This window comes from Prunus avium, chromosome 3 (assembly GCF_965620075.1).
Source record: "Prunus avium chromosome 3, drPruAviu1.hap1.1, whole genome shotgun sequence".
In the NCBI taxonomy this organism is placed as follows: Eukaryota; Viridiplantae; Streptophyta; class Magnoliopsida; order Rosales; family Rosaceae; genus Prunus; species Prunus avium.
In genome coordinates this window covers 30133441-30159613 of record NC_142286.1, presented here as the reverse complement: position 1 = coordinate 30159613, position 26173 = coordinate 30133441, and the positions used below count along the sequence as shown (strand labels likewise).

At 37.6% G+C, this 26173-nt stretch overlaps 5 protein-coding genes and 1 long non-coding RNA gene across 6 annotated transcripts; 2 read left to right on the top strand and 4 right to left on the bottom strand.

The window, feature by feature from the left end:
- The first annotated feature begins 6922 nt into the window (after positions 1 to 6922).
- LOC110754889 (uncharacterized) lies at positions 6923 to 8668 on the top strand. Its single transcript, XM_021956015.2, has one exon. The coding sequence runs from the start codon at positions 7055 to 7057 to the stop codon at positions 8489 to 8491; it is 1437 nt and encodes a 478-aa protein (XP_021811707.1). The 5' UTR covers positions 6923 to 7054; the 3' UTR covers positions 8492 to 8668.
- Positions 8669 to 10244: 1576 nt separating this feature from the next.
- On the top strand, positions 10245 to 12867 carry LOC110754919 (uncharacterized). Its single transcript, XR_002526414.2, has 2 exons — positions 10245 to 10764; positions 12497 to 12867. It is a non-coding gene; the product is annotated as an uncharacterized LOC110754919 (long non-coding RNA).
- An 844-nt stretch (positions 12868 to 13711) lies between these two features.
- Positions 13712 to 15606, bottom strand: LOC110754917 (xyloglucan endotransglucosylase protein 1-like). Its single transcript, XM_021956041.2, has 3 exons — positions 15107 to 15606; positions 14766 to 14959; positions 13712 to 14495 (listed from the first exon to the last, which is right to left on the bottom strand). The coding sequence occupies exons 1-3, from the start codon at positions 15383 to 15385 to the stop codon at positions 14096 to 14098; spliced, it is 873 nt and encodes a 290-aa protein (XP_021811733.1). The 5' UTR covers positions 15386 to 15606; the 3' UTR covers positions 13712 to 14095.
- A 473-nt stretch (positions 15607 to 16079) lies between these two features.
- On the bottom strand, positions 16080 to 17550 carry LOC110754907 (xyloglucan endotransglucosylase protein 1-like). The gene is made up of 3 exons (XM_021956031.2): positions 17153 to 17550; positions 16817 to 17010; positions 16080 to 16708 (listed from the first exon to the last, which is right to left on the bottom strand). The coding sequence occupies exons 1-3, from the start codon at positions 17441 to 17443 to the stop codon at positions 16336 to 16338; spliced, it is 858 nt and encodes a 285-aa protein (XP_021811723.1). The 5' UTR covers positions 17444 to 17550; the 3' UTR covers positions 16080 to 16335.
- A 2527-nt stretch (positions 17551 to 20077) lies between these two features.
- Positions 20078 to 21501, bottom strand: LOC110754906 (xyloglucan endotransglucosylase protein 1-like). Its single transcript, XM_021956030.2, has 3 exons — positions 21104 to 21501; positions 20796 to 20989; positions 20078 to 20669 (listed from the first exon to the last, which is right to left on the bottom strand). The coding sequence occupies exons 1-3, from the start codon at positions 21392 to 21394 to the stop codon at positions 20291 to 20293; spliced, it is 864 nt and encodes a 287-aa protein (XP_021811722.1). The 5' UTR covers positions 21395 to 21501; the 3' UTR covers positions 20078 to 20290.
- Positions 21502 to 24372: 2871 nt separating this feature from the next.
- LOC110754908 (xyloglucan endotransglucosylase protein 1-like) lies at positions 24373 to 25686 on the bottom strand. The gene is made up of 3 exons (XM_021956032.2): positions 25329 to 25686; positions 25023 to 25216; positions 24373 to 24912 (listed from the first exon to the last, which is right to left on the bottom strand). Exons 1-3 carry the CDS (start codon positions 25599 to 25601, stop codon positions 24540 to 24542), a joined length of 840 nt encoding a protein of 279 aa, XP_021811724.1. The 5' UTR covers positions 25602 to 25686; the 3' UTR covers positions 24373 to 24539.
- Between the last annotated feature and the right edge of the window lie 487 nt (positions 25687 to 26173).

The window sequence follows — 26173 nt, the reverse complement described above, 5'->3', positions numbered from 1 at the left end:
TCCAAAAATTGGGAAATTACCGGCTTTGCCCCTAGTACACCTAATTTTTTAATAATATCCCCATTTTGAAACCTAATCACAAATGCCCCTTATAAAAACTCCCTATTGACAGTCTCTTCCTCTTCTTCCTTCTGCCAAACCTCACAGGAAATCCACCTCCACCATAGAATCTTGCCTAACTCCATCTCCTCTTAGTTATATCTTCCAACTAGAAGTTGATTTCAACCTCAAGGTTGAACCCCAAATTTGGAACCATACCCTAGCCAAGGCGCGACTCGCTACCTCCATCGTCGGCCTCCACAACGAAGCTACAGTCGTGACTCGCCACCTCCGTCGCCGACTTCCACCACAAAGCCACAACACGTTCTTTGTCGATCTGCACTGTGGTGAGTTTTGATATTGGTTTTGTTTTTTTTTTTTTGGGGTTTCTGTGATTGAATGAGATTATTGGATGATTGCTTTCACTATTTTGAATGAGACATTAATGGGTTTCTGTTGTGGCTTGTTGTTTCTGTGATTGAATGAAATTTACCAATTATTTCTTGTGGTTGTCAAGCTCTTGGACTTGGATACACTGTTTTGTGCTTATGATTTGTCTTTGAAATAATGTATACACTGTTTTGTGACTGAGACTTGGACTTGCAGACCTCCTTGAAAGTGATGTATTCACTCTTTTGTGATTGTGATTTGTCTGTGAAATCACTTAGGTGATATATTAAATTAGGACTTCTGGCTTTTCTGAGCAACCTGTAAGAATACTTATAAAACTCATAGATGCTCTTTGAAATAACAGTAATGTGGGTTTTAACCGTAAGAAGCCAACATCATAATTTGAAACCTTTAAATATAATTCCTGCATGATTACTTCAATAACAACATAGAAAAACCAAAACTTAAAAACATGTGAATTAATTCGTAATTTTCTCATGTCAGAACACATGCTTTCATAAGTTTTCTTCTTGATTGCGTAAAGGTTTCAACAAAATAGCAAGACCGAACCCTAAACATGTTAATGATGCTCTGATACCACATGGAAGAATACATACAAAACTGAATGTTATCAGAAAACAAAAGATTATGGAGAGAATGGAGAGAAAGTATGAGATATGGAAATGAGATGGACAAATTCTGGGAGGTATAAGGAATTTTTTTTGTCTGTCACGACACTCATTTGTGAATATAATCCTTATACTACTTATGTATTGCAAATCTGGTGTCTTTTGCAACTCTATTGTACTGACATTGCTGATATATCTCTTGCATATTGCTTTGATCTTGCTGTTCATTTGGAATTTCCCTATTTTCATATTTTTAGTATTTTCAATATTTTCATAATTTACCTAAAATCCACTTTTGCTAATTTCCGAGCAAGGTATGTTTCCTGTTTTCCAATTTTATTGCCTACTGATTGTCCCTCTTTTGGTCTTGTATTGTATCTGTATTATAATGCTCTAATTAACACCCTAACTATATACCCAATTTCCATTATTATAATGCTCTAACTTCTGTTTTTGTTTTTGTTTTATTCTAATTTATGATATATATAAAAACATTTATTTCAATAGCTTAAAATTATTCATTTCAGTCATTTATGTATCAAACTTTGCTAATAGCATAATACTAGCAATATCTCCAACCAACCAATATATAGCCACATCTGATGCTATCAAACTTGCTAGGGAAGTGGATCCAACCGTTATGCTCCATTTATTGTAGTATGTTGGGCAACTCAATATGGGGGGTCTAAATCTAATTTATTGTTGCTAGTTGAACAATTTCAATCTTAGATGCAGCCAGTCATTGCTGTGGATGCCACACATTTAATGATTTGTGATTGAATGATTTGCTTCTAATATGCATTTTTGATCCATTTTATACAGTTGGAAGATTGTCTTATTTCAAGTGGGGGCATTCTTTTGGGGAGGAAATTGCTAACTTTCAGCTTAAATTCAGGTTTAAGAGGAGATCACCTGGAATTTTGCTGATAGATATAAAATGTGTTAAAATTCCCGATCAAGAGGAGATGTAAATTTTTTGTTTTCAGCCACTTTCTCATGTATATCTTAAGATGTAATTACATTGTTAGTTCATCAATTTATGAAAGTCAAGTTAAAAGGAAATTTGTCAATCTCTAGTTTCCATGGGTTTATTGTTTCCCCTTGCAAAGAAGAAAAAAATTACAAATGTAACCAAATTAGTGATTTAATTGGCAAATGCCATGGCAAATATGTACTGCATATGTATTGCACATGTATAGCCTTTTATGGCTTGTGTATTGCCCCCGTATATCCTTTTTTTTCCAAGTCTGTTGGAATAAATTTATAGGGGAGTATGAAGAATGTGTTGTGCATTGCCATTGTATAGCCTTTTATTACTTGTGTATTGCTACCGTATTGCCCCTGTATATATTTTTTTTTTCAAGTCTATGTTGGAATAAATTTATAGGGGGAGTATGGAGTTTGTGTATTGCCGTTGTATAGCCCTTTATTGCTTGTGTATTACAATTGTATTGCCCTCGTATATCCTTTTTTTTTTCCAAGTCTGTGTTGGAATAAATTAATAGGGGGGGAGGGAGTATGGAGTTTGTGTATTGCCATTATATAGTCATTTATTGCTTGTGTATTGCTACTATATTGCCCCTGTATATCCTTTTATTTTATTTTATTTTCAAGTCTTTTGGAATAGATTTATAGGGGAGTATGGAGTGTGTGTATTGCCATTGTATAGCCCTTTATTGATTGTGTATTGCTATTGTATTGCACCCGTATATCTTTTTTTTTTCAAGTCTGTTGGAATAAATTTATAGGGGAGTATGGAGTTTGTGTATATCCCTCTATTGCCTTGGTATTGCCATTGTATATCCCTCTATTACCTTAGTATTGCCATTGTATTGTCCCCGTATAACCCATTTTTTCAAGCATGTGTTCCAAATCTACTTGAAAAAAGGATATACGGGAGCAATACAATAGCAATACCTAAGCCATAAAGGGCTATACAATGTCAATACAAAAACTCCATAATCCCACTATAATTTTATTTCAACACAGACTTGAAAAAATTGGATATATGGGCAATATAATAGCAATACACAAGCAATAAAGGCATATACAATGGCAATACAAAAACTCCATACTCCTCCATTAATATCATCCAACACAGACTTGTAAAAAAAAGGTTATACGTGAGCAATACAATTACAATACAAAGGCAAAAAGTAGCTATATATACACATAATCACAGTATAATATAAATAAAAGTATTTTTCCATTGCATACGCTTGCGAATAAATAAAAACAACAGATTCAAGACTGAAATTTCTCAAGTAAATTGAACTCAATTTCATTCCATGAGGACTAAATAATTACATGGTCTGTCTGATTCACAAATAGTTCCTCAATTACATGTTTTTTTACCTTATAACTACAGTACATGATAAACACATAATTATTACAATTTCTATCCCTAATCTATATTTGTTAGTACTTTGTTTTATTGATTTTTGCACCAATTAGAATGTTCCATTGCATTTTACGAATCCATTTGCACTTCATTGAAATATAGGCTAATTCATTTGAATTCTCTATTTGGTTATCTCTCTTTGAAGTGGCACCCAAACTCTTATCAATTGGGCAATAATTGTTACATTCTATTCTAATATCATGATTTTATATAGGTGCATGTTGGAGCTATTAAGGAGAAAGAATGTGCATGCATGTGAAGCAAAAAGAAAAGAAAGAAAAGAAAAGAAGCCAATTCCAGTCCATTTCCAAAAGTTAACTTGTAAGGCCCAAAACGTACACTTGTACTGCTCATATGGGAATACATTCTTCATAAAAGTTGTTTCAATGAGTGTCTATTATGACATATCCAGATTTGAACCCCATTGGACACATATTGAAACCTCAGGCCTTCCTACACCAAGCCTGGTTCAGAAGAATCGTTTTTTCCAGCAACCCAAAAAAAACCCACATGGGTTGGCAGCAAAAGGCAGTCATAATTGAACACCTTTGAAAACCCATGTGAAGAAAGCTTGAGGTGCAGCAGCTAAAGAATTGAAAAGAATGCATGAAGTGCCACACCCATACCAAATGAAGAAAGGAAAAGAAGTATGGGATGGAAGCAAACAAAAAAAGATTTGATTCCAACCACACTAACTTAGACAAGATGAAGTGAGAGTTATGGATTGTATTGGAATAGGAATGGTGGTATTGGAATTCATCATGATGTTCCTCCTTCTTAGCCCTATAAATAGAGAAGTCTTCAAGCTTCAAAACACACCAAGCTCATAATCTTCTCTTGAGCTTTCTCTCCTTCCTCCAATTCTTCTAGTTCTAAATTTCTGTTTTAGTTTTATTTTATGGGGAACTAACTCCCTAGCTAAGGCTAGGGGGAAAGCTTTTAATATGAGTATGTAATTTTCATTAGTTTGATCCAAACTTAAGCTTTAATGTGATTTTGTAGTTTTTGTTAAAATGGAATTTGTAGTTTTCTTTTTTTTAATTAATTGATGAATGTTTGATAATCTATTTCATGAGTTCAATCATGTTTTTCCCATTGTGTAGTAAAAACTTTCATACTTTTAAAAGAGAAGAGAATTACTAAAGATTAATAGAGTTTTGATGAAGTTTATTTTTTGATAGTTTGTTGCCAATGGTTTCAAATCACTAGAGACCAAACTTGTGGGATATGGGCCGTATCTCGTACTCTACCAATTGTTGCTTCACCTTCTCAAATTCATCCATCATCTTCCTCTACAGCGGAAACAAAATAAAGCAATGTCAATATGTACATATATAAATATGTATATACAAAGTACTACAAAAGACAAATTGGTATTAATGAGGTACATCTTTGATCTGCTCTATTGGAACCATCACTTTCCTTTTATTGCTATATATGCAGATGCGCAAAAGCACAAACAAGCCTAATTTAAAATCTCCTACTTATGTATCAAGAAAAGACAAACTTAAACTCAAAGCAGACTAAGTTTCTTATAAAAATAGAGTTCATTGTTTTTCGTCTCAATTTCATTTGCAACTTATAACTCACATGGTATCCAAAATTTCAAGCAGTGCATGACAACTCAATCAAGTTAACTCCAGAACAATGAGAGAACAATAATATTAATCAATGAAAGAATTATGAAAGAGGCTGATTATTGATCAACAATATTAACTCCAGAACATAGACACCACAGAGGTATGCAGTACAATTTACTTTCATTCAATTTCTACACAAAAATAATCTTTTAGATTGATATAGCCATTCATTGCAAACTGAAATTTCACAGCCATGAGAATAATACGAAGAGGAAGAGTATCATATCACCTCAGAATTGGAAAACGTCTAATGGACGAGGAAAAGCAAACCTACTAACCACAAGATGAAAGGCCTTACTGCTCAAGCTTGATCAGCGCACATCTACATGGACGTTAAACCCCTTATGATCATATTGCTTATTTTTTCTATTCTCGGCATTGGCTTTGTACCATTTATGTTTTAACAGCATACATGAATTGTTCCAAATTAAAAACTTCAAACCGCAGGTCCTAATTATAGGCAGTAAATTATGACTTAATGAAAAATAGCCATTGGAGTTGGATCTAGGGAGCTGAAAGCATCACATGACTCAAAGAAACCAAATTAGGGAACCACGTACAACAGAGGCAGTAGTGCTAGCTAGTACTGCAGGGCAGGGTAGGGCAAGGCATGGCAAGGGACATTTGAATGCAAATGCTAGAGATATAGACCCTTTCTATGTTTCTTTTGTTTGCTCACGTAATTTTTTACCATATCACAGCCCTTAGAATTCCTGCAAAATAATAACATGAACTTTATTTCTCAATTTCACAATGACACAAAACAATGTAGTATTAACTTGTTCACAACACAAGTTAAATGGCGATGTCCAAACGAAAGAAACTCAAGACATGACACGAAAGCAGAAAAATAAGAAAATAAATCTAATAGAATTCCAAATATCAAATGACACAACCAAGTATCCATTCACTATAAACTGACATAATATGGCACTTGTGTAAGTCTGCATGTAAAAACAGGGACATTTCTCAAGCATTGTTAAAAGGTAATCAAACTAATGTCAACGGTGATCTAACAAAACCATTATGCACTGTAAAGACATCTTCGTAAACAAATTATAATAAAACTCACATATTCTTCCTTCCATTTAGATAGGTTCATTGGGTCCTCCTAGAAGTTCACCTTTAAGTACATACCATGAGAATTGTCCCAATTGGTTTGTATCTCAAAGAAAACCATAGTGTGCTCATTAAGGTGATTCATCGAACACCTGCAGGCTATTTTTTTCATGCACTCATCAACTCAGCCTAACCAAACAAATAGGACCATATATTCAGAACAAGCAACTAAGCTTGATAAATAAAACGATGTACCAAGAATTTGGATTTTGAGCAATTTTCTAGGCCATTATATGAAATTGAAACAAGCAGAAGAAAACCCAAATAACAGACTGGTATGAAAGTAAAGGCGAAAAGCTGACCTGGGTACCTGGGACGTCATTTCTAGGTATATGGATTTCAGGAATGCTGAAGAAAATTGAGAAATTTGTTGAATCGGAGGGAAAGAACGGCGGTTGAAATAGGTGACAGAGAGGGAGAGATGGAGGTGGAGAACAGCGACCGAAAGAGAGAGAGTGAGGTCGCCGTCGCCGATGTGGGTTCTGAGGAGGTGACAGTTGCCGTCGCCGATGTGGGTGAGAGGGAGAGAGAAAACAGAAGAGAGGAGAGGTGAGTGAGTGAGCAAGTGAGAGTGAGAGCTCTGAGCTCAGAACCACCAAAAAGAGTGACATAAGGGTGATACGCAGGCGTTAGGGACATTTGTGATTAGGTTTCAAAGATGGGGATATTAGTGAAAAAAACATGTGCACCCGGGGACAAAGCCGCTATTTCCCCAAAAATCCTAAAACCAAAACCTCCACCAAAGTTCCAATCTTTCCCGAGTTGTCTTCTCTCTCCTTTAAACCCTAGCACAAGACCACCCCTTTTTCTCTGCCCCATTCTCTTCCTCTGCCTCCATGGCTACAGCCACTCCAGCTCCTACAGCTTCCACAACCAAACCCACCAAATCCATCACCAAGACCGTGCGGAAAGCTGTAAATGCCCTCCTCAAATGGCGAAACTCCAAGTTGCAGACCGAGAAACCGGATCTCTTAGAATCCGACGAGTTCGCCTATCTCGTTCTCACCCTTAAGAAAATCCCACCAAAGGCTCGCATAAACGCCTACAAAGTCCCTCTCCCAAATCCTCTCCATTCCCAACTCTCCGAGCTCTGCTTGATATACGACGACGGACCCAAGTCCAATCTCACCAAGGACTTCATCACGAAGAAAATCAAGGCCGAGAACATACCCATCTCGAAAATTTTGAAGCTTTCGAAGCTCAAGACGGATTACGTGCCCTTTGAAGCCAAGAGGAAGCTGTTGTATTCTTATGATATGTTTTTGGCTGATAGGCGGATTGTGCCTTTGCTTCCGAAGTATTTGGGGAAGCAGTTTTTTAAGAAGAAGAAGATTCCGGTGCCTGTGGACTTGGAGCACAAGAATTGGAAAGAGCAGGTTGACAAGGCATGTGGGTCGGCCTTGTTGTTCTTGAGTACCGGGACGTGCAGCGTGGTGAGGGTAGCGAAGGTGTCAATGAGCGTTGATGAGATTGTGGAGAATGTGCTTGCGGCGATTAATGGGATTGTGGAGATTGTGCCTAAGAAGTGGAGGGATGTGAGGTCATTTCACTTGAAGTTTCTGGAGTCGCTTGCATTGCCGGTTTACCAGGCCGTGCCCGATTTGACATTGAAGATTGAGGGAGCTAAGAGTGATGAGGAAGGTAAGGAGGAAGTGAAAGAGGTTGTTAAGTCTGAGAGTAGGGGTTTGAAGAGTGAGAAAGTGAGTAAGAAGAAGGGTAGAATTCATGAAGTGAGGTATATGGATAGCAATGCTGGTGAGGTGCTTGATGATGATGAATTGGTTGGTGATGGGGATATTGGAGAAGGTAAGCAAAGTGAGAATGAAGAACCGGGTAGTGGTGAATTGGGGAAGAAGAAGAGGAAGAAGGAAAAGGTTGTTGGTGAGTCTAAGGGTGACAAAAGGTTGAAGAAATCAGCTAAGGTGAAAGATGATGCTGAATTAAATGGGGAAAAGGGTGAGTTTAACAATGAGAAACAGTTAAAAAAGTCGGTTAAGGTGAAAGATGGAGATGATGAGGTTCCTGTCGAGAAACAGTTGAAAAAGTTGGCTAAGATGGTAGATGAAGATGATGCCACTATCAAGCATAAGAAAGATGGGTTGTCTTCGAAGGGGAAGAAAAAAGATGTTACAAAGAAGAAAGCAGATGATTTGCCAGTCAAGGGCGAAGAGTCTGTTGGAAAGAAGGAGAAGAGGAAGAGTGAACATGAGAAGTTGAAGAGCGGAGAAGCAAAGCTGAAGACGGCTAAGAGAAGTAAGAAAGCAACGGAGTAATTCAGCATAGCTGGCTACAGACGGTAGACAGTCTTTGCAGCGGGATTCAACACATCTGAGCAAGTATGGCTGTCCATGTTGAGTCTGTCTGGCAGAAATTTTGATTGTTCAGTATTTTATTGTGGTATTGATGTTATGATATTTTTTTTAGTTTATGAATTGACTTTGCCTATTTAATTTATGTCTTCGTTATGGCGATCATACAAAATGGTTATGTTTCTATGGTTGTGTATGGCGATCATTCTGAGTCTATTACTTCCCATCATGGGTGAATTTGCATCTCTATTTCCAAGAGGGTGAGACCTTGAAACTTCAACAAATGAAAATGAGTTGTGAAAACAATCTCTGTATAATTTTTGGGAGTTTGTTTCCTTATTTGCAATCAGTAGTAGTTACAAGTGATCTGGAGAAGTGATGGCAGAATGATGACAACTAATTGAAAATTATTTTTTATTAGCAAATCCGTTCCTTTGTTTATAGTTCATTCCATTAGCTACTTGATGATCGACAAATCACTTATGATTAGAGCATGAATAATTCAAGCATGTTAACAAGGTCCCTTGATGATGTGCTATTACAAATCAACAGATCATCACAGCATTTCTTTGCATCATCTGGTTCTTCATTTTAAGTGCAGCAATGTGTAGCTTAATATCATGCAAGCCTTTCAAATTGATTGAACTGCTCCTTCATACCTGATGTATTGAATTAGAATAATTGTGGAATGTATATAGGAGGTGTAACTCAGTCAATATACCTTGTCCATGAGTTGTCTGCTGATTTTGTTCAAGGTCTGCAAAACCCTACTCTGAGCACTGTTATCTCTTTTATCTGATGAACTCTCGCAGACAGAAGTATGGGGTTAACATTTAATATCGTTTGAACTCTGCATCGTATTACTACTGATACTTCCTTAAATCTTCTCATCTCTTGATTACTTTGAAGTAGTCAAATGCATAAATCTTGCAACTTCAAGCAGGAGGGAACCATATATGCGAGGGAACCATATATGTGTTCTTTATGCAGCCACCTTGTCTGTTTTGGTATTTCAGGGAATGGTTTTGTGTCTTGGTTAAGAGTTCAGACTGAATGGACTGACTTTTGCTTTCTTTTCTTCACAAATCAACATGGATTGCTTTCTCATAAATTTATTTATAAAAAAAAAAACCATGGATTGTTTACAGAGAAATTGCATTTGTAATGAGAGTTAACCCTCTAGCTTGGTAGTATTCTATGCTTACAAATACCAGAAGGTTGGTCAACATGTGAGTAAATTCAGTTGCAAGGTCCTATCTGAAGGCATCATTGTGCTCACCTTAGAACAGATTCATTTGCAAGATCCTATCTGAAGGCATGCTCCCAAAAAAAAAACCAATTTGAACACAGGGCAGCGCTTAATGCCAATCAACCTAAGATTTTAGTTTGGTTTGTGATAACAGGACACAGGTTAAGATATTTACCATTTTGACTTTACATATCACCAAGATAAAAAGATGAGTATCTAAGGTTTCTAAGAAATCTGTTTGGATCAGGTTGGCATGATGTGGAGTGAAGCTTTTACAGAAGCATACTAGGCTCAATCACAATCACAGCCATTCTTGTAAATGACGTTTACCTCAGAGTGCTTTAGAGTATCATCTTGCACTTGAGATCCTTATTCAATTCCCCTTTGCCAAATATTACTTTTTAATTTAAAAAAAAATACAACCCTGTTTTGGTTTAATGGTCAATAACATTATGATCTTAACCACAATATTAAGAGAGGAGTTGTTTCTCTTTTAGAATTATTATACCAAAAAGTAAAGTGATAATACTAATAAACAATTAGGTGTTTCTTCTGCTTACAATTTAGATGGCAAGGGAAAAGAAAGATAAAATTTTTTTTAAAATTTTAAAAAAGTTATTGGTCCGACTGAAATTACTGTAGAATGGACTGGACTGGACTGAAGGCCAGCCGACAAGAAAATTTGGCGGGAGGGGCAGGAGAGGAGCAGTCAAAGTTTAAGCCTTCTCGTGATTCGTGCAAATCCTAAAACCCTCCTTAAACCTACAGACACAGCACAGAAGCACCCACGGATAGACTATATGTATTGTCGAGAGAGAGAGAGAGAGAGAGAGAGAGCGAATCAAACCAAGTGAAAGTGTAAAGGAAAACAAAAAACCAAAAAGCAAGAAACAATGGTAGCTGCAACTCCAACCCAATCTCTTTGTCATGGCTCTTCTTCCTTGTCCTGGAGGCACATCTTATTGGAAAGCTGTCTCCAATCCTCAAGGTAACTGCTTTTGGGTTTCTCATTTAATGCACAAATTTATTTCTCTTCTTTTGTTATTGTTTTTTTTTTTTTTCCGCTGTGTTGCTGTTGTTTTGGGTTACATTGAACCATCCAAGAGGGAAAGTCCTCAACTTGAATTTATTAGTCACATTGGTGCTCATGGGTTCGATTGAGTTAATGGGTTTCATTCTCTGGTCCTAAATGATGATTTTTTATTATTCTTCTGTAAGATTTATAAAAGGAAGAAGGAAAGATTCACATATTTGGGTCCTTTTGAAATTTACATTTCCAGCAAGTTTTTCTCTTGTTTCATATGGGTGTGTATATATCTTTGTTGCTTAGATAATTTTGATAACCCTACTGAATGCTGAACAATGTTGCATTCTGAAATCTGAATTTTTGGTGTTTAATGGGTTCCATTATTCCTAGTATTATGAATCGTTGTTGTATGAGTCACTGTTGCAAAGTGGTGTGGGTTTCTTGAGTTAACGGTTTGAGAGACAGAGAAATCACTTTACAAGTACAAATCAAATGCCAATGTGATAGTAGCTCCTTTGCCTTTCAATTCAAAACTCTGTAACATGCTATTTCATGACTGAAAGCGCAAAGAACTTTAGGAAACATAGAAAGCCTTGCCTAATAATCTCTACAACACTGGAGCACCCCTTTTCATCTACCCGCATCAAAGCATGTAGTTTGAAACAAGGTGAGAAGGAGCAGTGGAAATTAATATCTGCACCAAGGACATCTGATACAAATAGCTCTGCAAAATTTGAAAGGGAAGAGATATATATCTGCTAAGGACCTCCAGGCCACCTCCTGGCTACCCTTATGTACAAGTTATGTGGTTAGAATCACTGTTATGACTAGAATTAATTACCTTGACTGCAATAGATAATGGAGAACAAATGCATCTTGTCAATAGTTTTCAACTTGATTTGAATATTAATGGTGTACAGTGGTTTGAGAGATAAGAATAGTTACAACGAGCTTAGTGCCCAGTGCTTTTTTCCCTTTTCTTTCCTGGAGGTGGTTCTTGGTACTGAGTAAATGGCATCAGATCAGAAATTCAATCTTGGGCTAAAGAAAGCGATAAAAAGCCTGTGAGGTTTCAAGCGAAACAGAAAGTTGGAGCTGGCGACAAAGGTCTGTTTCTGTGATGAGGTCCTGAAGTAACCTGATTAAATTTATCAGGCTTCAATAATTGCCTCCATTTATGTCATTATGAGGTTTTTCTGAAGAAGTCGTCCATAGGCTGGTAGAGCTGAAGGAATAAGAGGTTAAGTCTAGAGGGGCCATACCTGAAAACTGATGCCTTGATTAAGATAGATTCCTATCAGTCTTGGTTCCCCTGTTCTCATTGTGTGTTTATATGGTCTTGTAGGGAAAAGGGAGATGTTAGGCTTGAAGTCATGGGACTGTTTTTATTTACAACTGAAACTTATTAAGAAGGAAGAACAATGTTGCTCGAAGGTTACTTTTCATGTGAATTGTGAGTGAGAAAATAGATGGCTACAAAATTGATATATGAATGTTGCAAACCTCAGAGTTATTTCATGAAAGGCATCATTGTTTCCCTCTTAAGTCTGGCTAAAAAGTTGGTTTGGGTGCATTTGGCTTTTCGACTGTTGTGTGGGCTGCAGATTGTGCTTTTGTTAAATTTGAGGAAATAATATTTTCTGTTTATGGTAATTGGAGTTGTCTCATTCAATTCTGTTGTCTTCAATGCCAGAGGTAGCAGTGATGCATGCTTTATGGACTTTGAATGGTTCAAGTTTCATACAGGAGTGAGCTCGCAATTCTGCACATCACTGCTGGAGTACATAAAGCGATAAGTGGTTTGTGGAGTAGGGAATGAAGCTATTGGTCCGTTGTGCATCTAAAAAATGTTACAATTTGATAGTTCTTGTGGAAGAATTCAGAGATCTTGACGTATTTTGGATTGTAGTCGTTGTACTGAAACTCTATGGTCATTCCATAGGCTGATTCTGTAATTGTATCGACTACGTTGTATCTGATTCATCGTGAAGAAATCTAAATTTTATTTTCCCCTTCTGAGTTCTCTTTTGCTATATATTGGAATGTGACTCTTCTTTTTTGTAATCTTAATTTCCATCTTGACTGTTCTTTTTTTTGTGGTGAGATGTATTGTAAATCATGAACTAGAGTTTGAAAATCAAGTTTTTCTTTGTCCTAAAAAAAACCCTGGAGATTAAAGCTTGCCAAATTTGAAATTGAAGATTAGAGACACTCTAGCAGATAAAGATGAAACAGAGAGGAAAGAGCCATGAGAATGGAGAAATTATGCAGACTGGGTTGGCCAGGCACTTATATTGGTGCTGCTGTGGAAATCACCAGTTGAGTAATTGAAATGTCAGAGCCACAACAACCACTTGACAAAAGCTAATGTGAAGGTGTGTGTTAAGAGAGAGAAGTGAGAATTGAAACTAGTGCACACAGGTTAGAGATAAGAGGCTCTGTAGACATCAGAAGATTTATATGTTGGGTTTTGTTTTCTAAGTGGTCCTCCCCTGTTCCTCTTTAACTGTTTGCAAGTCTGGTAGAGGAATAGTTCCTGCGAATATAGAAGCAAAAAGCATATGGACAGAAAGATGACATCTTTCGTTTTCGTTACATAAATGAGCTTAGACAGATAGAGTGTAGGACTGGAAGAGAGCTGTTGAAGTTGAAGTTTGAGGCCTTGGAAAATTAGCCGTTGACTCTGCAGGGACAGCCCCAATTGTCCTTGGCATAAGCTTCTTTCAGAGCTGGATACAGGTTTTCTGGTGGTGGTCCTGATCCCTCTCTGTAGATACCTACACAGCAGATTGCACTTGACACTCGTGAGTGAGTTAATGTGTAGAATATCGATATTTAAATTCCTTTTGTTAACTTAAAGTTGTGGCAAAGCGACAAACTTCCTGCATCAATTGTGGATAATGCCGTTGCTATTTGCTACCAGTCAAAGTTTCAAATGCTAAAGCCAAAAGCTTTCTTCATGAATATTGTGCTCGTGACTATTTCTGTCCTACCCAGTAACAGTTGTGATCTGGGTTACAAGAATTAAGCAGGAAAAGAAAAAGAAAGTGTCCCAAAGATTGCATCTTTATATTGATATTACATATGCAGGACTGGTTTGGATTTTGAGTATTTTTGCTCAAGGAACTGGGTTGCTGTAATCCTGAATTTATTAAGCTCAATTTTGACATGAAACCCAATGACATTGTTGGAGAAATTTGAACTATTATCATCTAATGATTTGGTCTCCGTTTCTATGATTTAGAGAGCTAGCTTGGATCATTTGGCATCTGGTGGCCTCTCTAGAAGAAATCTAGACCCTCGAATGCTTGCATTCGCGTGGGAGACCTTTTGGGAACTTAGGACGGTCAGTGCAGTAGTCATAGACCATGAACTTGCGTTGCAACCATCGAAGCCTGTTCCGGCCTGCAGCATTAAGCCCTTGGTTCTGCCATGCTGAGGAATTGGTAGATGTAGAGCAAGATGATGATGGTGATCCTTGTGACCCAAGGCAAGCATTGATGTTGAAGTTTCTGTAGGAGGCAGAGAAAGGAGCGTGGCTCCAGTCAGTCTTCACACGCCCACCTTGTGTAGCCCAGTCATCAGCATTCCAGAAAGTTGCATAAATCTTCATGGATTGGTTTTTAGGAAATGGAAGGCGAAGTGATTCCAAGTTGTTGAACACTCTAATTGGACTTCCATCCACTAAGAATCTGAAACAGTTGCACATGCATGTGTATCACAAAGTTTTCAATCAACCCATGTTGTAAATAGGAAGAGGTTAAAATGAGAAACTTCTAAAGAATTTAATTTAAAGGTAAATATTGTTTGGTATTGGATACCAATATACAATGTCAATATTGGCCGATAACGTTAGTCTACCAGTACATTTCTAATAGAGGTGGGCCATATATGACCCTTATTAGAGATGTGGTTTACATTGTGGTTAGAAATACGGTCCATGATGGGGGAGTGTTACTTACATAATGCGCTTGCTGTTCCAAACAACGGTGTAGGTGTGGAAGTCCTTTGTGGGATCAAACCATAGGTGGAATTGTTGTTCCTTGGACCCCTGCCCTTGGGCGTAGACATTAGTATGGAGAGTGTAGGGCTCCCCAGTGGAGTTGCCCAGAAACTCCAAGTCAATCTCATCATGATTTGGACCTGAAGAAGATAACTGCATAGGCATGCATATGTTTCAATAATTAGCAATGCATGCAGTGCTTATGCAAATATATACAGAACTAATTAAAGGGCATCTCAGAAAAATTAGAGCAGCACATGCAATCACAATGGAAGAGCTATAGGGATTGAGAGTTGTTACATAGAATGTGGTGACAGTACCAGCTGAGTTCCCAGGTGGCATCTTCATTTGCACATCAAACCTTCCAAATATATATCCATTTTTGGACTGGAAACCAGCGCCAGAAACCTTGTCAAGGGAGAGTGTGACAAGTTTTCCTTCCTCAAGTATCTTAAGATGTTGATCGCCGAACATAATGTCAAAGTCTTGATAGAAATTACCAGCCAAGGCAGCCATGGCCTTCAGAGAAGTTATGATCAAAGAAATAAAAAACATCAATGAGACCTTATGTGAAGACATTTTGGTTTCGTGATTGTACACAGAGCTAGCACGAGAATTAGCTTCGAAGAGAGTTGATTGGTTGGGAGGATACTTTATATAAACAAGAATTTGAAAGCTACTCAGAAATAAAAACAGTTCAGAAAATGTAGAAATGTTGCTTATAAATTTCTGAAAGTACTTGAAAAGAGGTTCCTAGATATAAAGATAAAAAATATTGAAACTGAGTATACAATCTAAATTTTCAGATTGTACCTCAGTTTTTCAAAAATTATTTTGAATCACCATGACTTTGTTTATTTATGTATTGTGGGTGCTTCCTGCGTTTGAACTTTGAACAGATCAGCTATATTTAGAATATCGATTTGAAATTACAATCTGGTTTCCTTTTTCAAGTTGAACTTGTGGCACAGCGCCAAACTAGGTACATGTTTTTTGGACAATGCTGTTGCTACCGGTCAACGAATGCATGGGATGTCTCATTGAATTACCAAAATTTTCTTCTTCATCCTCATGACTATATTTAGGATACCAATTAGTACAAGTTATGATTTGGATCATGACAAACTACTGTTACGGTCGAAAGATTAATTAAACGGTCGAGTTAGGATCAACTAGTAGTTAGACACAAATTTGAAACCTGACCACTGTTTCATGACTCATTGAACTCTATGTAATCCCAAAAACCCAATCCTTCATTTCTCAAATGAACATGTTTAAAATGAAAGTTCAACTGTTTTATCATTTAACAATCAAGTGTTTGATTCTAAGTTCAGGATTACAATAAAAGAATACAAGGACAAGGTATGGAATGAAAAAAAGCAAATTCATATGAAACTACAAAATCTATATTTGCAGAAGGAATGAATGAAAGAATATTTCATAAAAATGAACTAATTACACAAAAGAATGATGAGGCTGCACATTGGAACAGAGAATATGTGATCAAGTGGCATGATCTGGATGCATAGCTAGAGCCTCGACCGTCTGCATTCAGCTGGGAGGCCTTGTGGGAAGCGTTTGATGTCAGAGCAGTAGTTGTAGACCATGAACTTTTGTTGCACCCATCGAAGCCGGTTTCGGCCTGCAGCATCAAGCCCTTGAGTCTGCCATGCACTCTGCTCTGTTAAGGAGTTAGTAGATGTGGTGGAGGCCTGGAAGTTTCTGTAAGAGGCAGTGAAGGGAGCTTGTGTCCAGTCAGTCTTCACAAGGCCACCTCTCGTTGCCCAGTCATCTGCATTCCAGAGGCTTGAGTAAATCCTCATGGGTTGGCTTTTGGGAAATGGAACTCCAATTGTTTCCAAGTTTTGGAACACTCTGATTGGAATGTTGTCCACCAAGAATCTGCAGTTGCATATTAGAAAGTTTCTTAATTAATAATTGATGTTGTAATTTGTAAAGTAAAAGAGGTTAATTATATATTAATTCAATAAGGTGGTAAGTGTTATTTACATAATCCTCTGGCTGTTCCAGACAATGGAGTAGGTGTGGAAGGCCTTTGTGGGATCAAACCAGAGATGGAATTGTTGTTCTCTGTTTCCTTTTCCTTGGCTGAACACATTGGTGTGGAGAGTGTAGGGATCTCCAGATAAGTTTCCCAAAAACTCAAAGTCAATCTCATCATGAGTTGGACCCTCGGAAGATAACTGCATACATTCATGTGTTTCATTTCATAAATTAGCAATGCAACAATTAAAATTTATAAAAAAGAAAATTTAAGGACAAATTAAGACTAGAGTGTTATATATCTTATTCACATTGGAAGAGGGTTGAGGAGTTAAAACTTACATAGTATGCAGTGACAGTGCCAGCTGAGTTGCCAGAGACCAGCTTGATCTGCATGTCAATTCTTCCAAACAAGTACTCATTTTTGGATTTGAAACCAGACCCAGAAGCCTTGTCAAGGTTAAGTGTGAGAAGCTGTCCTCCGTTTAGTATCTTAGCGCGCTCATCGCCGAATGTTACATCAAAGTCTTGAAAGAAATTACCAGCTGAGGCAGTCATGGCCATCAGAGAAGTTACAAACAAAGAAACCACAAGCACCATTGAGACCTTAGAACAAGAAGAAGAAAAAGGCATTTTGATTTGGTGAGATTGTAGACAGAGCTAGCAAGAGAAGAGAATTAGCTTCAAAGAGAAATGAGTGTTGAGTTGAGGCTGTTTGTGTTTGATGGTATCATTTGAGCTGTGAAGCTCTTTATATATGAAGTGTTGGGGGGCTTAGAGTACATATGCCGCGTTGAAGAGGAAAGCTGGCAGCATCTGAATAATAAGTTGAAAACTGGCAACAGGGTTTGCAAATTAGACAAGACTAGCTCCATATGGAAGCTGCCTGGCTTTATTTGGGTTAGGCGGCGCCCCACCAATTGACTACTAGCATAGCAATGCCAAACTTGATATTTTTATAATATTAATAATAAATATATAAAGTGCTGTGCTGGAGACAGTTTTGCATTTTTAGGCTTATAAGAAAGCAGGAAGCAACATAGGAAACAGGACATTAGTTTATGTGAAGGCAGAGTTTAGCTTCTGAAGCATTTTTAATTATTCTTTTTTCTTTTTTTGCATTTGGTGATGTTGGAGCCACAAACATATAAATGGACAAAAAGACAAAGTATACGCGCGTTTGCTGAGGTTGGGTGGTGATGTCCATTGCTGAAATTCCCAAAAAACAAGAGACACATAATTACTGAAATTCCAGAAAAAAGAAAAAAAGTTCTTTTGGGTTTTTGTCCCCATTTCACTAATAAAAAAGAAAAAAAAATTATTGAGGGTTTTTTTTGTTGGAACTATTCTATTGAGAGGAGCGATAGCATACTAAACTTACATATACTACATGGGTGCTAAGACTTGAACCCATGACTTTTTGCTGAAAAGAGCATTTTAGATTTTTTAGTAGGGAAACTTGGGTAACCAGAAAACAGAGGAGATAAAAGAAAAAGGAAAGCAGATTCTATTTGCAGGTTCCTGGTACTAATACATATAGACCTACACGGGTTGTGTTGAAATTGACACTCGTGAGTTTACTTGATGTTTAGAACATTGACATTGAAATTCCAATCATCCATTAATTTATTGTGGCATCCTTCCTTTTGCAACACTTCAAGCTACATCATTTGTGGATAATGCAATTGAATGTTCTTCAATGCCTGAGATGGCTACTTTCGAGTTTTATATGCTAAAGTTTAGAACTTGTACATGATAAATGTTCTCGTGACTATTTTTGTCATACCAAGTGAAAGTTGTGATATGGGTTAAAAGTAATAAGTAGGAGTAATGTCTCAAATGTTAGAAATGTTTTTAAAATATGAGAAAGAGATTCATCGGATAATAGTGGTGACTGGTCGGCATTGACGGACCCATGAATTTTTTAGCGGAGGTGCAATTTTGACCAGGATTTATAAATAATAATAAATGAAAAAAAACAAGCGCGCTTTGCAGCAAATTGACTTCGTTTAGGCTTTTCGTCGAACACCTAGAGTGCACCTCCCATGCTGAGTAGAGCTCCTATAATGGTTTTTCCAGTGAGGGGAGGTGCAGTTGCATCTCCTTGCGCCTTAATAGGTCCACCACTGCTGGTCAGATTGTCTTGATAGTCAAGATGGGGAGGTTCACTACTACACGACTGGTCGGTCCTGTGCAAGACGCATACTAGCATCAACGTATCATTAGGCTTCATTGTATCAACATATTTATTTATATTTCCCCTTTGCAAACCGCTTGTGGAAGCAAATAAAGTCTAAAAAAAGGCATTGTTATAACGTACCATTAAACACTAACTTTATTTAATGGAACTATAACCCGCACCCACTATATTTCCAACACCAAAGATAGCATTTAAGTAGGAACAAGAACGCTATACAACTACAAGTAGAGCAATATCAACTTGGAATGAAAATTTCGCCTTGGCACTAATTTAACCTAATTACCAAAGTTAGGAAGGAAAGTGGAAAACTCACACATGCAGATACCATGAGGCTTGAACTCAGGACCATTTGGGAGCAGACCAAACCAAAGGCCTGTACCAATCCAACTAACACCCAATTGGTTTATTAACTTAATTACCACTAGTGGAACAACAAAACAAGAGTTTAAAAATATTTAATTGCTTGATTAATTAATGAAGCGTACGATGTTTTGTTCTTTGATTCCTTGTTAAGTGTTTATGGTGGGTTCACCGACCACCCTCCGATGCCTAAGTCAGTCTTTCTTCCTCAAAGGAGGCTTTTAAAAGTATTGTACTCAAGTAATGGAGAAAGTTCAGATTACCTTTTTAGGCGGAAAGTACTCAATATTGTGAGAATGAGACAGTTGTGTTGTCCTTTTCCTATGTGGGACTATTAAGTCGTTGATAACGTGGCATCATCGACGAGTTGACGTGTGTCCTTTCCCTTTTTCGAGGACAGCATACGTCAATGGAATATGACATGGGCTCATTCTGACACTTGTTACTCCCACGTGCAGGCCTCTAAGAGAGAGGCACCTTGGTTAGCGCGCTTGGGTCGTGGGCTCGTGGGCTCTGATTGGGCATGGGCGGCCTTCCTTTACCTATTTTGGGCCTCCTCAAACGAGAGGTAAAGCTAATGTAGTCTATAGACCAGTTCCTCAAGTAGTCTGGACCTTTAATCTTTGGGCTCTTTTGGTACCAACAAAGTGGTTTTCCACAATGTAGTTGTGTCAAGCTATCTATTGAACCATTATCATGTGATCATTATTAAAATTTGGTTCCAAAATTCAATTCTGTTCAAGAATACAAAAAAACCAGGAGAATTAAAAAATCGACTTATTAATAATTTGTTACAAAATTTCTATTTGCATAATGAATGAAAGAATATTTCATAACTGAAAATAAGTAACACGAAAAATGAATGCTGCACAAGAGAACAGGGGAGCTGTGATCATCTGGGTTCTGTTCTCTGTTTCAAACTAGAACCTCGATCGTCTGCATTCAACTGGGAGGCCTTGTGGGAAGCGTTTGAGGTCAGAACAGTAGTTGTAGACCATGAACTTTTGTTGCACCCATCGAAGCCGGTTTCGGCCTGCAGCATCAAGCCCTTGAGTCTGCCATGCACTCTGCTCTGTTAAGGAGTTAGTAGATGTAGATGTAGTGGAGACCTTGAAGTTTCTGTAAGAGGCAGTGAAAGGAGCTTGTGTCCAGTCAGTCTTCACAAGTCCACCTCTTGTTGCCCAGTCATCAGCATTCCAGAGGCTTGAGTAAATCCTCATGGGTTGGTTTTTGGGAAATGGAACTCCAATTGTTTCCAAGTTGGTGAACACTCTGATTGGAATGTTGTCCACCAAGAATCTGCATAGACATAACCAGTTGCATATGTTTAAGTAATTTGTTTAAGTAATTGATTAGCAGAGGTTAATTATGTTAAGCGTTTGATAGAAATCATATTAATTCAATAAGGTGGTGAGTGTTACTTACATAATCCTCTGGCTGTTCCAGACAATTGAATAGGTGTGGAAGGCCTTTGTGGGATCAAACCAAAGATGGAATTGTTGTTCTCTGTTTCCTTTTCCTTGGCTGAACACGTTTGTGTGGAGAGTGTAGGGATCTCCAGATAAGTTTCCCAAAAACTCAAAGTCAATCTCATCATGAGTTGGACCCTCAGAAGATAACTGCATACATTCATGTGTTTCATTTCATAAATTAGCAATGCAGTTATTCAAATTAAGACTAGAGTCTTATGTATCTTAATCACATTGGAAGAGGGTTGAGGAGTTAAAACTTACATAGTATGCAGTGACAGTGCCAGCTGAGTTGCCAGAGACCAGCTTGATCTGCATGTCAATTCTTCCAAGTAAGTACTCATTCTTGGACTTGAAACCAGACCCAGAAAACTTGTCAAGGTTAAGTGTGAGTAGCTGTCCTCCGTTTAGTATCTTAGCGCGCTCATCGCCGAATGTTACATCAAAGTCTTGAAAGAAGTTACCAGCTGAGGCAGTCATGGCCATCAGAGAAGTTACAAACAAAGAAACCACAAGCACCATTGAGACCTTAGAACAAGAAGAAGAAAAAGGCATTTTGATTTGGTGAGATTGTAGACAGAGCTAGCAAGAGAAGAGAATTAGCTTCAAAGAGAAATGAGTGTTGAGTTGTGGCTGTTTGTGTTTGATGGTATCATTTGAGCTTTGAAGCTCTTTATATATAAGTGTTGGGGGGCTGGGAGTATATATGCCGCGTTGAACAGGAAAGCTGGCAGCATCTGAATAATAAGTTGAAAACTGGCAACAGAGTTTGCGATAAGTCTAGCTCTATATATGAAAGCTGGCTTGCTTTATTTGAGTGAGGCGGTGCCTCACCAATTGATTACTAGTTTAGCAGTGCCAAACTTGGATATTATTATAATATTAATAATAATAATTTGCTGTGCTGGAGACAGTTTTGCATTTTTAGGATTATAAGAAAGCAAGAAGCAACATAGGAAACAGGACATTAGTTTATGTGAAGGCAGAGTTTAGCTTCTGAAGCATTTTTAATTATTATTAGTTCTTTTTTCGGTGATGTTGGAGCCACAAACGTATAAATGGACAAAAAGCAAAAGAATATGGGCGTTTGGTAAGGTTGGGTGGTGATGTAATAATGTCTCTTGTTTTCTTTTTATTCAGGCCCCGATTGGTTCACGGAACGAATTTGAGGGGAAATTATTTTCCATGTCATTTCTAAGGGATGAAAATGGAAGATTCATTTCCCACGTTTGGTAATGCCGGGAAAGTAACTGAGAGATTTCACTTTGTTTCCTTTCCCATGTTTGTTTTGAGTATGAATGGAAAATAAAGTCTGTATAATTTTCCAGTTATACCCATATTAAAGCAAATAAAAAAAGAATTCATTTAATGATACATTGTAATTCTAAATTGTTAAAGGGGAAAAATTAGTCATGAAAAATGTGCATTGAATATTGGCTCATTTTCCCAAACTTTCCCGTGAGGAGGGAAAACAAAATCCAAGTTGAGAGGAGGGCTTCATTTTTCCCATACTTTCCCATGTGCTAAACAACTATTACCCATGCCTGGACTTACTAAACATGGGAAAACAATTAATTTCTCATCCTCAAGCCTCCTTTCCCGTGAACCAAACGGAGCCTTAGGGTAATGCTAGGTACAATATATTTATATATCACATTGTGAACCATCTCTAAAGAGGTGGAGCCCACCAATAGAATGGGGCCCATTTCTATTAGAGAGGTGTTACACAATGTGATATATAAATGTGGTTTGTATATTTATATACGAACCTAGGCACCAACATTCAGATGAATAAAATTACTGAAATTCCCAAAAAAAAAAAAGGGATGATAAGTTCTTTTGGGTTTTTATCCCCATTTTACCAATAATAATAAAAAATTTAGGTATTTTTTGAGGGCTTTCTTATTGAGAGGAGTAATAGCATACTAAACTCACACGCACTACATAAATATTAGGACTCGAACCCATGAATTTTCCTGAAAGGAGCATTTTTGGGTTTTTTAGTAGGGAAACTTGGGTAACCAGAAACAGAGGAGATTTAAAAAAAAAAAATTATTTTAAAAAAGCAGATTCTATTTGCATGTTCCTAATAATAATACATATAGACCTACACGGGTTGTGTTGAAATTGACACTCGTGAGTTTACTTAATGTTTAGAACATTGACATTGAAATTCCAATAATCCATTAATTTAATGTGACTTGTTCCCTTTTGCAACACTTCAAGCTACATCATTTGTGGATAATGCAATTGCTACCAGTCGATGTCCATGAATGTTCTTCAATGCCTGAGATGGCTACTTTCAAGATAAATGTTCTCGTGACTATTTTTGTCATACCAAGTGAAAGTTGTGATCTGGGTTACAAGAAATAAGCAGGAGTAATGTAAATATTAGAAATGTTTTCCAAATATGAGAGAGATTTGTCGAATAATAGCGGTGACTGGTCGGATTGTCTTGATAGTCAAGATGGGAAGGTTCACTACTACATGACTGGTCGGTCCTGTGCAAGACGCATACTAGCATCAACGTATCATTAGGCTTCATTGTATCGACACGATTTATTTATATTTCCCCCTTGCAAACTGCTTGTGGAGGCAAATAAAATCTCAAAAAAAGCATTGCAATAACGTGCCATGAAACACTAAATTTATTTAATGGAACCATAACCTACACCCGCTATATTTCCAACACCAAAGATGGCATTTAAGTAGGAACAAGCATGCTATACAAGTAGAGCAGGTTTATCAACTTGAAATGAAAATTTCGCTTTGGCACTAATTTAACTTAATTACCATGGTTAGGAAGGGGAGGGGGAAACTCACACAAACGGGTATCATGAGGGCTTGAACCCAAGACCATTTGGGAGCACACCAAAAGCTTGTACCAATCTAACACACACCCCATTGGTTGATTAATCTAATTACCTAATTACCACTTGTGGAAAACCAAACAAGATTTTAAAAACATTTCATTGCTTGACTAATTAATGAAGAGTATGATGTTTTGTTCTTTGATTTCGTGTCAAGTGTGTTGATGGTGGGTTCACCAACCACCCTCCGATGCTTAAGTCAGTCTTTCTTCCTCAAAAGAGGCTTTTAAAAGTATTGTACTCAAGTATGGAGAAAGTTCAGATTACCTTTTTTAGGTGGAAAGTACTCAACATAATTGGATATGACATGGGCCCATTGGGAAGCTTGTTACTCCCACATGCGGGCCTTAGAAGTAGAGGCACCTTGGGTCGTGGCCTCATGGACTCTAATTGGGCATGGGCGACCTTCCTTTACCTCTTTTGGCCCTCTTCAGATGCGAGGTAAAGCTGATGTAGTCTATTGACCGGTTCCTCAAGACAGTCTAGGCCTTTACTCTTTGGGCTCTTTTGGGACGGGCCCCACTAATATTTGCTACCAACAAAGTGGTTTTCCACAATGTAGTTGTTGTCAAGCTATCGTATTAGATAATATTGAACCATTATCATGTGATCACTATTAAAATTTGGTTCCAAAATTCAATTCAGTTCAAGAATACAAAAAAAAACCAGGAGAATTAAAAAATCGACTTATTAATAATTTGTTACAAAATTTCTATTTGCGTAATGAATGAAAGAATATTTCATAACTGAAAATAAGTTACACAAAAAATGAATGCTGCACAAGAGAACAGGGGAACTGTGATCATCTGGGTTCTGTTCTCTGTTTCAAACTAGAACCTCGATCGTCTGCATTCAACTGGGAGGCCTTGTGGGAAGCGTTTGAGGTCAGAACAGTAGTTGTAGACCATGAACTTTTGTTGCACCCATCGAAGCCGGTTTCGGCCTGGAGCATCAAGCCCTTGAGTCTGCCATGCACTCTGCTCTGTTAAGGAGTTAGTAGATGTGGTGGAGACCTGGAAGTTTCTGTAAGAGGCAGTGAAAGGAGCTTGTGTCCAGTCAGTCTTCACAAGTCCACCTCTTGTTGCCCAGTCATCAGCATTCCAGAGGCTTGAGTAAATCCTCATGGGTTGGTTTTTGGGAAATGGAACTCCAATTGTTTCCAAGTTGGTGAACACTCTGATTGGAATGTTGTCCACCAAGAATCTGCATAGACATAACCAGTTGCATATGTTTTAGTAATTGATTAGCAGAGGTTAATTATGTTAAGCTTTTTTAATAGAAACCAATTCAATACGGTGGTGAGTGTTACTTACATAATCCTCTGGCTGTTCCAGACAATTGAATAGGTGTGGAAGGCCTTTGTGGGATCAAACCAAAGATGGAATTGTTGTTCTCTGTTTCCTTTTCCTTGGCTGAACACATTGGTATGGAGAGTGTAGGGGTCTCCAGATAAGTTTCCCAAAAACTCAAAATCAATCTCATCATGGGTTGGCCCTTGAGAAGATAACTGCATATATTCATGTGTTTCATTTCATAAATTAGCAAAGCAATTATGAAAATCTATTGAAAATAATATAATAATTGAAGAACAAGGGTAGGATTGATAGTAGCTAACTTACATAGTATGCAGTGACACTGCCAGCTGAGTTGCCAGAGACCAGCTTGATCTGCATGTCAATTCTTCCAAATAAGTACTCATTCTTGGATTTGAAACCAGACCCAGAAAACTTGTCAAGGTTAAGTGTGAGAAGTTGTCCTCCGTTGAGTATCTTAGCGCGTTCATCGCCGAATGTTACATCAAAGTCCTGATAGAAATTACCAGCTGAGGCAGCTATCATAGAACTTACAAAAAAAGAAAGAAAAAGCATCACAGTGACCTTGGAAGAAGTCATTTTGATTTGGTGATTTCAGACAGATAGAGCTAAGTAAGAGAAATGAGTAGTGAGGCTGTTTGTGTTTGATGATATAATTTGAGTTGTGAAGCTCTTTATATATATGTTGGGGCCCTTAGAGTAGTTAGAGTGGAATCAAGTATGCCGCGTTGATGAAGCTGGCGACAGGTTAACAAATTAGGTTAGGTTATCTATGATTCTGTGAAAGCTTTATTTGGGTGCCCCAGCCACAGGAATTGACTGCTTGCAAACCCAACTTGTATCGAAGCTGGAGACAGGTTTGCAAATTCAGACCATGCATCTTGGGAAATTAAAAAATAAAAAGAAATAAAGCAGGAAGCAGCACGGGAAATAGGGCATTTCTGTGAGTTTAGTTTCTGAGGCATTTAAGTTGGTGATGTTAGAGCTATAAACAAACATGTGATACATGTATATGGACAAAAAGAAAACGTGCCTCAAAAGATAAAGATTTAAATCTCAATGTCACTGTGTGATAAAAAAGTGGTAATTCACGCTCTAGAAAGTTATCACGCACTCTTCTTATATATTCAATGAATGAAAGCGTATGATCA

Excerpts from the sequence above, each read along its gene's own strand:
- LOC110754889 (XM_021956015.2), top strand. The coding sequence starts at position 7,055 with ATGGCTACAGCCACTCCAGCTCCTACAGCTTCCACAACCAAACCCACC.
- LOC110754917 (XM_021956041.2), bottom strand. The coding sequence starts at position 15,385 with ATGTCTTCACATAAGGTCTCATTGATGTTTTTTATTTCTTTGATCATA. Across the intron at positions 14,960-15,106 it reads GTACTGTCACCACATTCTAT|TTATCTTCTTCAGGTCCAAA; the intron begins GTAACAACTCTC and ends ATGCCTATGCAG. Across the intron at positions 14,496-14,765 it reads TGGAACAGCAAGCGCATTAT|ATTCTTAGTGGATGGAAGTC; the intron begins GTAAGTAACACT and ends CAACTGTTTCAG.
- LOC110754907 (XM_021956031.2), bottom strand. The coding sequence starts at position 17,443 with ATGCCTTTTTCTTCTTCTTGTTCTAAGGTCTCAATGGTGCTTGTGGTT. Across the intron at positions 17,011-17,152 it reads GCACTGTCACTGCATACTAT|TTATCTTCCGAGGGTCCAAC; the intron begins GTAAGTTTTAAC and ends GAATGTATGCAG. Across the intron at positions 16,709-16,816 it reads TGGAACAGCCAGAGGATTAT|ATTCTTGGTGGACAACATTC; the intron begins GTAAATAACACT and ends ATGCAACTGCAG.
- LOC110754906 (XM_021956030.2), bottom strand. The coding sequence starts at position 21,394 with ATGCCTTTTTCTTCTTCTTGTTCTAAGGTCTCAATGGTGCTTGTGGTT. Across the intron at positions 20,990-21,103 it reads GCACTGTCACTGCATACTAT|TTATCTTCTGAGGGTCCAAC; the intron begins GTAAGTTTTAAC and ends GAATGTATGCAG. Across the intron at positions 20,670-20,795 it reads TGGAACAGCCAGAGGATTAT|ATTCTTGGTGGACAACATTC; the intron begins GTAAGTAACACT and ends ATGTCTATGCAG.
- LOC110754908 (XM_021956032.2), bottom strand. The coding sequence starts at position 25,601 with ATGACTTCTTCCAAGGTCACTGTGATGCTTTTTCTTTCTTTTTTTGTA. Across the intron at positions 25,217-25,328 it reads GCAGTGTCACTGCATACTAT|TTATCTTCTCAAGGGCCAAC; the intron begins GTAAGTTAGCTA and ends GAATATATGCAG. Across the intron at positions 24,913-25,022 it reads TGGAACAGCCAGAGGATTAT|ATTCTTGGTGGACAACATTC; the intron begins GTAAGTAACACT and ends ATGTCTATGCAG.